General features: G+C 44.8%; 1 protein-coding gene across 1 annotated transcript in view; it reads left to right on the top strand.

Annotated features, from left to right (window-relative positions):
* The first annotated feature begins 4,501 nt into the window (after positions 1–4,501).
* Positions 4,502–14,951, top strand: part of LOC148534378 (vesicle-associated membrane protein 1-like) — a 59,718-nt gene continuing 49,268 nt past the window's right edge. The window contains exon 1 of the mRNA XM_088466819.1: positions 4,502–4,619. Coding sequence (XP_088322945.1) covers positions 4,618–4,619 — 2 coding nt within the window. The 5' untranslated portion in view covers positions 4,502–4,617. The remainder of the gene's footprint in view (positions 4,620–14,951) is intronic.

The raw sequence follows: 14,951 nt of genomic DNA, 5'->3' as shown, positions 1-14,951 counted from the left end.
TTGCCTTAAGAATTTGAGCCCTGTGCTGACTGATTTGAATGACCATAATAATTTCCAAAGGCCAAATACTCCTTTTATCACCAATTATTCTCCTGATCAGATCCTTGGAATACATCACAGTTATACCTCTTTTCCACCAAAAACCTGGGTCTGACCTGGGTTTTCAGACTTTGTTCCAACCCAGGTCAGACACTGTTTACACAGCACCATCGATCTGGGTTATTCTCAGGTCAGCCCTGCTAAACTTGTGAGGCCATAAAATGTGGGAGGTGACTGCTCCACAGCCACCAATCAGCTCATTTTAGGCATGACCCAGGTCGGATAACCCGGGTTGCGCCGTTTACACTGCACCATTACCCAGGTCCATCCTGGGTCCAACCCTGGTAGCTACCTGGGTTGGATTGCCGGGTCACTTGACCCGGGTTAGTTTTCAAGGACCCTTTTACACTGATACTGTGACCTGGGTACACCCAGCAAAAACCCAGGTTTTTGCTCTGGTGTAAAAGGGGTATAATATTCTATCCATATCTATCTTTCTACTATAGCTATAAAGTGCGTCCCGGACAATCTTGTAATACTCTACTGTAAGAATTTGTTCTAAAATGAATCCTGATTACATTAGAGAAATCTGTCCTGGTCAGATCCATTTAATACAATACAACAAAAATCTGCTGTAATCAAATCATTCCATTATACTGCAACAATAATCTATCCTGACCAAATCCCACTGTTTCATTAAGGCAATCATCTATCCTGACCAAATCTCCATATTACACTACATCTATCTTACTGGCCAAATCTCCATATTACACCGCAACATAATCCGTCCTGACCAAATCTCCATATTACACTGCAACATCATCCGTCCTGACCAAATCTCCATATTACACAGCAACATCATCCATCCTGACCAAATCTCCATATTACACTGCAACATCATCTGTCCTGACCAAATCTCCATATTACACTGCAAAAACATCCATCCTGACCAAATCTCCATATTACACTGCCACATCATCCATCCTGACCAAATCTCCATATTACACTGCAGCATCATCCGTCCTGATCAAATCTCCATATTACACTGCAGCATCATCCGTCCTGACCAAATCTCCATATTACACCGCAACATCATCATCTGTCCTGATCAAATCTCCATATTACACTGCAACATCATCCGTCCTGATCAAATCTCCATATTACACAGCGACATCATCATCCATCCTGACCAAATCTCCATATTACACTGCAACATCATTCGTCCTGACCAAATCTCCATATTACACTGCAACATCATCATCCGTCCTGACCAAATCTCCATATTACACTGCATCATCATCCATCCTGACCAAATCTCCATATTACACTGCAATATCATCCGTCCTGACCAAGGCCCTGATTCAGAGCCGCTCGTAAGCGGCCGCTCGTAAGCGGCCGCTCGTTCGTTCTGACCGATGTTCGCACATCTGCGCATGCGTACAGATTTTAATACGCATGCGCGAACCAGTCAGTGCGGCCGAAAATTGTTTGTTCGCTATATAACAAATGCCTGCTATTTTGAGTGACAGAAGGAGGCGTATGTGGGTGGTAACAGGGGAAGGTGCTTGAAAACGGGGGAGTGGAATTAGAATGCAGGCGTGCTTAAAGGTCAATCCTGACCAAATCTCCATATTACACTGCAGCATCATCCGTCCTGACCAAATCTCCATATTACACTGCAGCATCATCCGTCCTGACCAAATCTCCATATTACACTGCAGCATCATCCGTCCTGTCCAAATCTCCATATTACACCGCAACATCATCATCCGTCCTGACCAAATCTCCATATTACACCGCAACATCATCATCCGTCCTGACCAAATCTTCATATTACACTGCAACATCATCCGTCCTGACCAAATCTCCATATTACACTGCAGCATCATCCGTCCTGACCAAATCTCCATATTACACTGCATCATCATCCATCCTGTCCAAATCTCCATATTACACCGCAACATAATCTGTCCTGACCAAAACTATATTCTGCAACAATTTGATCTGATTGAATCTACCATATTATGTTACGATGTCATCCATCCTGACCAAATCACCATATTACACTACAAAATCATCCGTGCTGATCACATCCTCTATTACAGTAGAGCAATAATCTATCTTTGAAAAATGATCTAATATGTTAAAACAATAATCATTCCTGGGCAAAATGTCTTATTACACTGCAACAATCATCTGATTTGATCTAATCCTTATACCAGACTATGGCCCCCATTTTTTAATTATCGCACTTGCAATGCAATCTGGGCATGCCAGGATGTAGTATCTGTAGTGAGAGGGGCTCTGAATGGGGTCTGTTCGTGCAATGTGCTGAAGTGCTGCTGCGCATGTGCAGTCCCGATGACTGCACCTGTGTAGCTGCCATTTATGTAATTATGCAGTGTGTAGCCCATAGGTTACATCGGCTAACGCCATCTTCAGATATTGGTAATGGTATATCTGGCAGCATCGCATCCACCATAGTCACCTATGGAGGATGCGGCTGTCTGCGGGAATCCTCCTTAATACATCGGGGGCATACTAAATATTTGTGGTTAACCCCCGACAACGGGTGTTTCGGGGACATAGCCACAAATATAAAATAATAAATGGACCCCTATGGGTCTGATTTATAGGTGAGCGCTAATGCAGTAGTGGCTGCGGTGCTACTGCAAATTTATGCTAATACCATAGCTGATTGGCTGTCTATTGACACACCCACTAGCTGCAGCTGTAATCCGCTGGGGTGTGCGAAGAGTCGCAATATCGAGCAGACATCGGCCACACCAACAGAGATTAGCGCAACCCTGTGGTTGCTCAGAATGTCCGATGGTACACAGGATGCTGTCCTCAACATGGGACACCCCCGACGCGCCTGCAGATGAAAGACACTTCCCGGTCACCACCCAAGAACCTCTTGCAGAATTGCATGGATACCGTTTTGGTCACAAACTGTTGAACTTTCTCTGGCGGAATTCAGCTTTAAGTGTTACTGGATCTGCACCACCCATCCCATGCAGTAGGATGACTTAGCTACCATTGCCCCAGCCATATTAATAGAATAGAAATTTCATGAAATGCAAGTTCACCACTGACTTTGGAATAGTATGACTGATTTACAACAATTATGTCTTGATTTATTTCCACAATAGTACAATAATCTGTCCTGATCCAATCTCCCTATTACAGAATTGTTCACCTGCGCCATAAAAACTGAGGCCATCCTGGATGAGCAGGCTCTAAAAATAAGGTGATCAGACCCTAGTCACAAGCGCACTAACAATATCCCAAGGATCTGACCTGGCTAAATCCCTGAGTGACATTACAGCAATAACCTGTCCCAGCCAAACACTTATTAAAGAACAGCAATAACTTGTCCACAATCTACAGCAATAATCTGCATTACACCATAGTAATAGTCTGTCCTGCAATGTGTTAGTTAGGAGGTCATTATGTAAAGGAAAAACAGCATTATGTAAGTAACCCTTGTAACTTAAGTGCTGGTTGTCAGGTACAGTAGTTGTTATAGTTCATGGCTGTCTCTTTTGCAGTAATTGATATTTCACTATAAAGTGGTATAATAAAAAATATCTACAATGGTCATTTCATAGGGGGTCACATCACGTGACAAACTCAATCAATCTGAGCCCTCGAAGTACGAACCTTGCTTGTGGTGCACCTGCTGGATGAAGTCTCAGCTGCTCTGGCTGGACAGGGATGATGAGAGCAGGCTGCCAGCAGGTCCTCAAAGTGAGAGCAGAGGTCCAGGCTGCTCTGTCTTATTAGATGTCCTCCTCTGGTTCCCAGGGCTGATCAGTCTTCATTTCCTCATAGTAATGTTCTCTTTCAGATATAATTGTCCTTTTAGCCTTTTTAATTGAATTACCTACCCAAATCATAACGTGTAATTCACTAATTGCATTTGAGCCAGGATGAACTCTCCTCCAACACAGGCTCCATCTATATGTATCGCTGCCACATTCTGCTGGACACAATCATTAACCTTAACGTCATTGTAGTGGTTTGTTTTGTTTTGTAAAGTAAACAAGACGAGGTTGCTATACACGAGGCACAAGTCATATATGGAAACTGATCTGGTTATGAAGGGACAGAGGGACCACAGGTTGGTTCACTTGCAGGAATATGTTATAAGAGGGCACACTGTGTCTCTCACCCGGAGTTTCCTCCTCTCTATCCCTTGCAAGCTCTGCAGATCACATATGTAACGTAATTGTTCTGGCAGAATGTGGGTTAGCTATTCATGGGCACTTTCTTCTCATTTATTAGGAAGAAACATTTGGGCTTTATTTACACGTATGTGTATAGCTTCAAATATTTCATTTATCATATTCAGTAGATGACTGTGTTGTTGCCTTGTGTCTGAGTCCCTGCTCGTGTCTCATCATAACAATAGAGCTGTACCTGTGGATAAGCTCTCAGGATCCCCAGTCTATACCTATACTCCCTCCTCCTTTCAGTCTATGACACTCCCCAGACTTGCTGCTACCGACACCAGCAACCTGCCAAATTCACTCCTCTGTACTGAGAGAAGACCGAGATCTGCGGAGATCAGCAGCCATGTGAGTAACGGGAGCTGTCCATACCCTCAGTGCTGAACCACTATCTCTGTCCATTTACTCTATGCTGAATCAGATCTCCTCACTGTCCATATACTCAGTGCTGATATCACCTTCACTCCAGTCATTGTTCCTGTACTCATTGCTGATACTACTATCACTACAGTCATTGTCCATATAATATGAACCCTCCTCTCCTCCCCAGTACTCAGACCTTTCCCCTGTAACGTCCTGTGCAAGTGTTCTCCTGTCTGCTCATGCTGTCCGGACATGAACCAAGTCTCCTCGCTGACCTTATACTCTGCGCTGAATAAGCGCTCCTCATTGTCCATATGCCCAGCTCTCCTCTCCATCCGTAAACTCCACCTTGAACCATCTCTCCTCACTGTCTATACTTAGTGCTGATACCACCATTACTTCAGTCATTATTCATATACTCAGTGCTGAGACCTCTATCACTCCAGTCATTGTCCATATACACAGTGCTGATACCTCCTCTCCTGCCCAGGATCCAGATCTCTCCCCATAACGACCTGTGCAGGTGTTCGTTCTCCTGTCTGCTCATCTGTCCGTACATATAGTGCTGAATCAGCTCTCTTCACTGTCCATATACTCAGTGCTGATACACCATCACTCCAGTCATAGTCACATACTGAGTGCTTATACCAGCGTAACTCAAAACATTGTTCATATACTCAGTGCTGATACCAGCATCGCTTCCATTATTGTTCATATACCTGATACTGATACCATCATCACTCCAGACATATTGACATACTCAGTGCAAATACAATATAAGCATCACTCCAGTCAGTATCCACATACTCAGTGCTGATACAAGCATCACTCCAGTCAGTATCCATATACTCAGTGCTGATACCATTATGACTCTAGTCATATTGACATACTCAGTGCTGATGCAATATAAACATCACTCCAGTCAGTATTCATATACTCAGTGCTGATACCACCATAACTCCAGTCAATAGTCATGGACTCAGTGGTGATACCAGTATAACTCCAGTTATTATTCATATACTCAGTACTGACACTCTCAGTACTGCACTCAGTCTGGGGATGATTCAGTTGCATGCTACTTCAACCGTTTTAGCGTCTGTTACTATAGTCGCATCTGCGGCTTTATGCTAATGCTAGTATTGTCCCTGCCCCTGCTGTACAAGGTGCAAGGCCTGAGACACCCACTTTGAGCATCTTCAGTCACTGTAATACCGTTTGGTATTTCCTTAGTCACACCATTGAAACTTGCACCAGTCCTATGCTAGGTGCAGATTTTCCATCAGAGTATGGCTTCCAATGTGAGCGATTAGGCATCTGTGTACACAACCAGTTCAGCGATACGCCCATGCCACTCCCGTAGCACCATCTCCATGAGTCTGAGTAGCCACCTCCCAGTCACACATTTCCAATACATTTCTGATTCTCAATCCCAACCTTGCTGTCTGCATACTTATTGCTGAATTCACACACCATGATGTCTATATGTGCATCATTGCTGAAATCACTGGTCATGTTTCCGAAACTGGTGACATCTTTGGGGCTGATTCTAAATTGGGGAGCAAAGCAAATAAAAAAAGGAGTAACTGTACACCTTGGCAGAGCCATGTTGCACTGCAGCTGGGGCAGATGTAACATGTGCAGAGACATTTAGATTTAGGAGCGTCGTTGCCAAACTCAGATCTACATTGCAGTGTAAAAATAAAGCTGCCTAGCATCTGTAAGCTACATGCAAAAGCAGCCAGTGTTTACCCTGCAGGCAAATAAAGTAAATGTATTTGCATCCCCTACATTGTAACTTGGTTTGTCCACGTGAACATTTACTTTTTTTTGTGTGGGGGGGAAGGGGGTCTGTGCTGCTGATTTAAAATTAGCCCCTTGTGCTTAGTACAGACCTTACACACCCAACTGCTGTCTGTGTGTTTGCAGATTCCCTTCACTTCATTTAATCTATTATCAGTAAAGGATCCATCCTAAAGATGTAATGATCGTTACTGTGTATTCGTTACTATGTATACTGTGTGATCATTACTATGTATACTGTGTGATCGTTACTGTGTATACTGTGTGATCATTACTGTGTATACTGTGTGATCATTACTGGCATTGTATAATATGATAAAAATACATATGTGAGCAATTTTCCAGGCAAATAGGATAATCTTAAGAATTCTTCCCTTCTTCCTCTCATTCAGAACTGTTATTTCTCTTCCTGCAGTACTGTTAATTAAAATCTCACATAGTATTCCCGAGACTAACACCCCAGCTATTTGTGTGTATTATAAATGTGTGCAAGAAGAGTGGTGACATCTGCCAGAACATTCCCCAGGACTCTGAAACTGTGTTATCATGAGGGCTCAAATACAGGCAGTAAGTCTGTTGTCCCGGACGGTGCTGTTTTTATCTCTCCCTTTTACCCCCGGTCTCTCTCTCCTTCTCTCCTTCTTCTGTGCCCTCCCCCCTTTTTGCATCATCTGTCGCCGCCTCTTACTCCATCCCTCTCTTCCTTGTCATTTACTTATTTCTCTTATCAGCAGGGGCACAAAGAAGGGGGGGGGGCTGGTACTAATTGCCTGAGCCCGGGCTTGTTGGAGGGGCCTGGGATTGCCACCACCCTCGCCCCCTTACCTGTCAACGCTTCTGCAGCAGCTTCGCTCACCACAGCCCAGCACACACTGCTGTGTGCTGGGTTGCAGTGGGTCCAGGGAGGCTGCTGCCACTGATCTCAGCAGAGCATCAGTATCCTCTGCCTGCACATGATATGCATGGCGGGGGGTGGGAGCGATCGCTCTGGCTGAGGGGAGCACGGATCCCCCCACGGAGGCATGTGGCGCCACCACAATTATTATTATTTAATACTTTTTTGTAGGGGGCATGGCCACATGCCGTGAAACTTGGACACGACCCCCTACAGTACTGTGGCCCGGCACTACTCTCTACAGCCCTGCTTATCCACCTTTGATTTCATTTTATAGATCAGTGCTTCTCAAATCAAGTCTTCGGGACACATTAACAGTGCATGTTTTCCAGGTCTCCTCACAGAATCACAAATAAAATAATTAAAACCACCTGTGGATCTTTTCGGGATGTAGTTTGGAAACCGACGATCTAAATCCCGACCGCCGGCTTCCAGACATTCTAATTCTGGCATGGTACGAATGACAGGCGTCTAAATCTAGATGCCTGTCATTAACCAGACGCCAGAAGACCGACGCCCGGCATCCCGATCTAAGTGATGCCGGGCGCGGATAGCCACGGGGGCGGGGGGGGTGTGGTTAGGTTTAGGGCTCCCGGAGGGACTTAGGGTTAGGCACTCCCAAGGGAGGTTAGGGTCAGGCTAGGGGAAGGGAGTGATGGGGTTAGGCACCCCCGGGGGGAGGTTAGGTTTAGGCACCCCCCCGGGAGACTTGGGTTTGGGCGGCGGGGAAGGGGGGATTAGGTTTAAGCATTTAGAGGGGGGATTAGGGTTAGGCACTTGGGGGGGGTTAGGGTTAGGGGAGGGAATTAGGTTAGCGATACTTACCTTAGGGACGATCGGGATTTTCACCCTTGTCGGGCTGCCGCTGTCAGGATTTGAACCCTACTATACCCATCTTTTCAAATGTGTCAGTCAGTAATGAATACACCTGTGTGCCAACTAGGAGATCTTGAAAACATACACTGTTAGGACTGGATTTGAAAAACACTGTTATAGCATTACCTTCTCTGTTTTCATCTTTATTATCATACTTTTTTGGATGTCCTAATTTTTTCTCGGCTGCAGAGTGTTTTGTCTCTCTGTATGTGGCCTGGGTGTCTCCCTGTGTGCCTTTTTCCTTTCTTCTATACTGTTTTATATGTTTTAGTTGTGGATAATGGGACTGATTCAGGAATGGATGCAGCAGCTGAGCGAAATGATGCAAAAGCAGCAGGAGTCTTCTTAAGTAAAAAGACGCCCACTGCCGGCTTCTGTGATCCAATGGTAGTGTCTGAAGATGCAGCATCGGATCAACTCAGCATGTCCAGTGTAATCACGCTGCTGAGGCCAAGGGAACCTGTGTCCATTGAAGCAGCCACTGGCAGGGGGCTGAGAGGGGGCCGTGTACTAATTACCGCTGACCCTCCCACTTACCTGCCAGCAGCAGTAGTCTTTCTCCCCAGTCCAGCACACTCTGCTGTGTGCTGGGCTGCACTGGAGCCAGAGTCTCCTCTGTCTGTGCGGGGGTGGGAGGGAGCGATCACATTGATCTCTCCCCTGCCTGGATTTGCCTCGGCTGAGGCACTCACAGCAGCCCCCCTGTTCAGCACATAGCCACTTCATGGCACTGCAAATACTTTTTCTCTATTTTTTCTAGAAGGGCGTGACCATGCCTCCAGCAATTACGCCACGCCCCCCAAAAAAGTTACGGGGTCCGGCCCAGCTCTCTACGGGCCTGGCCACTGGCTTTGGCAAGCCTTGAAAACAGGTACCGATATGCCCTTGTTTTTTGGAATGCTGCCCGTTGCTGCCCCCAAACACCAGCTGAATGTCACTCTTGCAGAGGCTTTGGAGCACTGAGAGTGTAATAGCAAAAACAGATCTGCATTCATTGGAGATGTACATACTGTATATATTGAATTTATGTACCTCTCTGAATTAGGCCCAAACTTGTGATGTTACATACTTGCTAACCCTCCCTGATTGTCAGGGAGACTCTGTGAAATAGTAGCAATCTCCCTGACTCCCTGAAAACTCCAGCAATCTCCCTGATTGCACCTTAACCATTTTATGAAACTGTTATATAAAAGAAAAAACAGAGATATATACAGCCATGGTCAAAAGTTTTTAGAATGACACAAGGATTGATTTTCACAAAGTTTGTTGCTTCAGTGTTTTTAGACCTGTTTGTCAGATGTTACTATGGTATACTGAAGTTAAATTACAAGCATTTCATAAGTGTCAAAGGCTTTTATTGACAATTACATTAAGTTTATGCAAACAGTCAATATTTGTAGTGTTGAGCCTTCTTTTTCAAGATCTCTGCAATTCGTCCTAGCATGCTGTCAATCAACTTCTGGGCCACCCATTCTTGCCTAATCAATGCTTAGAGTTTGTCAGAATTTGTGAGTTTTTGTTTGTCTACCCGCCTCTTGAGTATTGACCAGAAGTTCTCAATTGGATTAAGGTCTGGGGAGTTTCCTGGCCATGGATCCAAAATTTCGATGTTTTGTTCCCAGAGCCACTTAGTTATCACTTTTGCCTTATAGCAAGGTGCTCCATCATGCTGGAAAAGGCATTGTTCGTCACCAAACTGTTCTTGGATGGGTTGGAGAAGTTTCTATTGGAGGATGTTTTGCTACCATTTTTTTTCATGGCTGTGTTCTTAGGCAAAATTGTGAGTGAGCCCACTCCCTTGGCTGAGAAGCAACCCCACGCATGAATGGTCTCAGGATGCATTACTGTTGGCAAGACACAGGACTGATGGTAGCGCTCAACTTTCCTTCTCAGAACCAGCATTTTTCCAGATGCCCCAAACAATCTGAAATGGGATGCATCAGAGAAAATAAATTTAACCCAGTCCTCAGTAGTCCAATCCCTGTACCTTTTGTACCTTATCAGTTTGTCCCTGATGTTTTTCCTGGAGAGAAGTGGCTTCTTTGCTGCCCTTCTTGACACCAGGCCATCCTCCAAAAGTCTTCACCTCACTGTGAGTGAAGATGCACTCACACCTGCCTGCTGCCATTCCTGAGCAAGCTCTGCACTGGTGGTACCCTGATCCCGCAGCTGAATCAACTTTAGGAGACGTTCTTGGCGCTTACTGGATGTTCTTGGGCACCCTGAAGCCTTCTTCACAACTACTGAAACTCTCTCCTTGAAGTTCTTGATGATCCAACAAATGGTTGATATAGGTGCAATCTTACTAGCAGCAATATCCTTGCCTGTGAAGCCCTTTTTGTGCAAAGCAATGATGACTGCATGTGTTTCCTTGCAGGTAACCATGGTTAACAGAGGAATTACAGTGATTTCAAGCTCCACCCTCCTTTTACAGCTTCCAGTCTGTTATTCTAACTCAATCAGCATGACAGCGTAATCTCCACCCTTGTCCTCGTCAACACTCTCACCTGTGTTAACGAGAGAATCACTGACATGATGTCAGATGGTCCTTTTGTGGCAGGGCTGAAATACAGCAGAAATGTTGTGTTTGGGATTAAGGGTCTGATTCAGAGCCGCTCGCAAAAAGCGAGCGCTCGCTCTGAATCAGGGCGTGTGGCTTTTTTTTGTTGCGGCCTCTTGGCCGCTCGCATAGCGGTAGGGTCTCGTTGCCGCAAGCCCCAGTGGACTTCCTGCACTATTAGAGCAGGAAGCCCACCTACTGACATCACTAGTGATGTCAGTAGGGCCGCCCACAAATGGCAGGCGTTCACATGGGAATGCCTCCATTTGTGAAGCCACCCCCCCGCCACGCCTACAAAATGGGGCCAGCTGTCGATCAACATTGACAGCCGCCCCTTTTGTATTGAGTCCCGGAGCAAGTGCTTTTTGTGCTCGCTCCGGGGCTCGCGCACGCCGTGCGTGCGCACTGGGCCACCATCGACCCGCATCGAGTCATAGTGCTTGCGAGCGGGTCTGAATCAGGCCCTAAGTTCATTGTCATGGCAAAGAGGGACTTTGCAATTAATTGCAATTCATCTGATCACTCTTCATGACATTCTGGAGTAAATGTAAATTGCCATCATAAAAACTGAAGAAGCAGACTTTGTGAAAACCAATACGTGTCTCATTCTCAAAACTTTTGGCCATGGCTGTACATTGAAATGGGGTAATTAGTAGCATTTCATTGCATTGGTTATAAGGCAAAATGATCCTTATGGCTACATGCATTTTCTGAACAGTATCATTGTTTTCTCATCAACAAGTAGATCTTACTAACTGCTTGGCGGCTCATTTACATTTAGATGTTAATCAATATTATTACACGCCTCTCAAATATAGCATCACTCATCCACATTACAGCCGCGCTCATAGGTGATGCTATCACAATCTCCCTGAAATGCTTTTTCAAAAGTAGGCAAGTATGCGATGTTGCCATTGGATGATTTTCAGGAGTATCTGTGTTCCCTGTGGTATGCGATGAGTAAGTATGGAAAATAACAAGTGTTTGGAGGAAGTAGTTATGCTGGAACTTTCTGGGAGTAACATCACTGGCACTGGTGGGAGGGGTCAGAATTCATGCCATCTGTCATTACATGCCAACGTGGTGACATAATAGTTGTCACATTTCAGCTTTATATCTATAGTAAAAGTAATTTAAAGGTGATATACAGTCAGGTGCATAAATATTGGGACATTGACAGAATTTTCATATTTTGGCCTCTATTCACCACTACAATGGCTTTGAAATGAAACAAACAAGATGTGCTTTAACTGCAGACTTTCAGATTTAATTTGAGGGTAATTACATCCAAATCAGGTGAACGGTGTAGGAATTACAATGGTTTCTATATGTGCCTTCCACTTTTTAAGGGGCCAAAAGTAATGGGACAAACTAAACAATCCTAAATCTAACTTTCACTTTTTAATACTTTGTTGCAAATCCTTTGCAGGCAATTACAGCCTGAAGTCTGGAATGCATAGACATCACCAGACGCTGGGTTTCATCCCTGGTGATGCTCTGCCAGGCCTCTACTGCAAATGTATTCAGTTCCTGCTTGTTCTTGGGGCATTTTCCCTTCAGTTTTGTCTTCATCAAGTGAAATGCATGCTCAATCGGATTCAGATCAGGGGATTGACTTGGCGATTGCATAACATTCCACTTTTTAGCCTTAAAAAACTCTTTGGTTGCTTTTGCAGTATGCTTCGGGTCATTGTCCATCTGCACTGTGAAGCGCCGTCCAATGAGTTCTGAAGCATTTGACTGAATATGAGCATATAATATTGCCCGAAACACTTAAGAATTCATTCTGCTGCTTTTGTCAGCAGTCACATCATCAATAAATACAAGAGAACCAGTTCCATTGGCAGCCATACATGCCCACGCCATGACACTACCACCACCATGCTTCACTGATGAGGTGATATATTTTTTGGATCATGAGCAGTTCCTTTCCTTCTCCATACTCTTTTCTTCCCATCACTCTGGTACAAGTTGATCTTTGTCTCATCTATCCATAGGATGTTGTTCCAGAACTGTAATGGCTTTTTTAGATGTTGTTTGGCAAACTCTAATCTGGTCTTCCTGTTTTTGAGGCTCACCAATGGTTTACATCTTGTGGTGAACCCTCTATATTCATTCTTGTGAAGTCTTCTCTTGATTGTTTACTTTGACACATATAGACCTACCTCCTGGAGAGTGTTCTTGATTTGGCCAACTGTTGTGAAGGTGTTTTTCTTCACCAGGGAAATAATTCTTCTGTCATCCACCACAGTTGTTTTCTGTGGTCTTCCGGGTCTTTTGGTGTTGCTGAGATCTCCGGTGCGTTCTTTCTTTTTAAGAATGTTCCAAACAGTTGATTTGGCCACACCTAATGTTTTTGCTATCTCTCTGATGGGTTTGTTTTGATTTTTCAGCCTAATGATGGCTTGCTTCACTGATAGTGACAGCTCTTTGGATCTCATATTGAGAGTTGACAGCAACTCATTCCAAATGCAAATGTCACACCTAGAATCAACTCCAGACCTTTTACCTGCTTAATTGATAATGAAATAATGAGGAAATAACCCACACGTGTCCATGAAATAGCTTTTGAGTTGATAGTCCCATTACTTTTGGCCCTTTAAAAAGTGGGAGGCACATATAGAAACCATTGTAATTCCTACACCGTTCACCTGATTTGGATGTATTTACCCTCAAATTAAATCTGAAAGTCTGCAGTTAAAGCACATCTTGTTTGTTAATTTCAAAGCCATTGTGGTGGTGAATAGAGGCCAAAATATGAAAATTCTGTCAATGTCCCAATATTTATGCACCTGACTGTATTTGGCAGCTAATTATCTATGAAATCATTGTAATTGTAATGAAAGTTGCTTAGGGGCATCATATCCCCCATTTTTAATGCAGTTAGGATATGATAATAATGACTAAATTCATCAAGCTCAACAATAATCTCTTGCTGGGACACAGGCTCCATCTAAGAGCCTATCCAGGGTCGATGCTACCATTAAGCAGATTTAGGCACCGTCACCTGAAGGGCGCCGCTGAGTCTATCAAGAAAAAAAATGAAGGATGTGTCTATAAGTGTCATGTCATTACACTGGCGGCAGCCGCAGGTCTTACCAGCTGCAGCTACCGGTCTCCCCACTGTGAACTCACACTCCATTGCTGTTGCGGGTGTGGATCATTAGGTCTACATTGTCTAGACAGGGTCTGAAGGTCGACACACTAAAGGTCGACTAGTAACAAGGTTGACATGTACTGAAGGTCGACAGGATCATTAGGTCGACACATATAGTCGACAAGCAAATGGTCAACACTTTTTTTTAGGGTTAGTGTTAGGCACTTACCGGAGGGTTAGGGTTAGGCACTTACTCTGATGGTTAGGGTTAGGCACCAAGAGGGAGGGTTAGGCACCAAGAGGAGAGTTAGGATTAGGGTAAAGATCAGGGCTAAAAAAAAATATGTGTCGACCATCAGTACATGTCGACCTTGTTACTAGTCGACCTTCAGTGTGTCGACCTTCAGTCCCTGTCGACCTACTGCCTGTTGACCTTCATACCTGTCGACATTGTTACTAGTCGACCTTTAGTGTGTCGACCTTCAGGCCCTGTCGACCTTCAGTGTGTCGACCTTCAGTCCCTGTCGACCTACTGCCTGTTGACCTTCATACCTGTCGACATTGTTACTAGTCGACATTTAGTGTGTCCACCTTCAGGCCCTGTCGACCTTCAGTGTGTCGACCTTCAGTCCCTGACGACCTACTGCCTGTCTATCTTCCATTGTCTATCTAGACAATGCAGACCTAATGACCGGATACCGCTGCTGCTCTCTATTGGCCGGTCTATACTGGGTGCTGGCAACAACAGCAGCAGTGCCAATCACATGACTGACACATCAGTGCAGTGCTGGTGCCCGCTTCCCAGCTCTTTCCTCCCCTTCTAAACAAAGAGCGAGTTGTGCTGATTCCTTTAATCCCCTCCCTGTGGTGAGTTGGACTGGCTCCTGAAATTCATGGAGGATGCTGCAGAGATGGAAGAGCAGCAGGGGCTGTCTATGTTAGACTTCGCCGTCCTGGATTCCTGCTGTCCCCACGCTTTCAGTCCATCGGCGCTTTCCCCATTTATTTTAATGCTGGTGACCGGGAATTACCTCCATCTCACGCACGTATTGTACCGTACTGTCAGTCTGGAATTGGTTTATGCGGTTT

This window comes from Taudactylus pleione, unplaced genomic scaffold (assembly GCF_031769625.1).
Source record: "Taudactylus pleione unplaced genomic scaffold, aTauple2 ptg000066l, whole genome shotgun sequence".
In the NCBI taxonomy this organism is placed as follows: Eukaryota; Metazoa; Chordata; class Amphibia; order Anura; family Myobatrachidae; genus Taudactylus; species Taudactylus pleione.
Note: the sequence above shows the minus strand (reverse complement) of the source record. Positions and strands in the feature narration are given on the sequence as shown.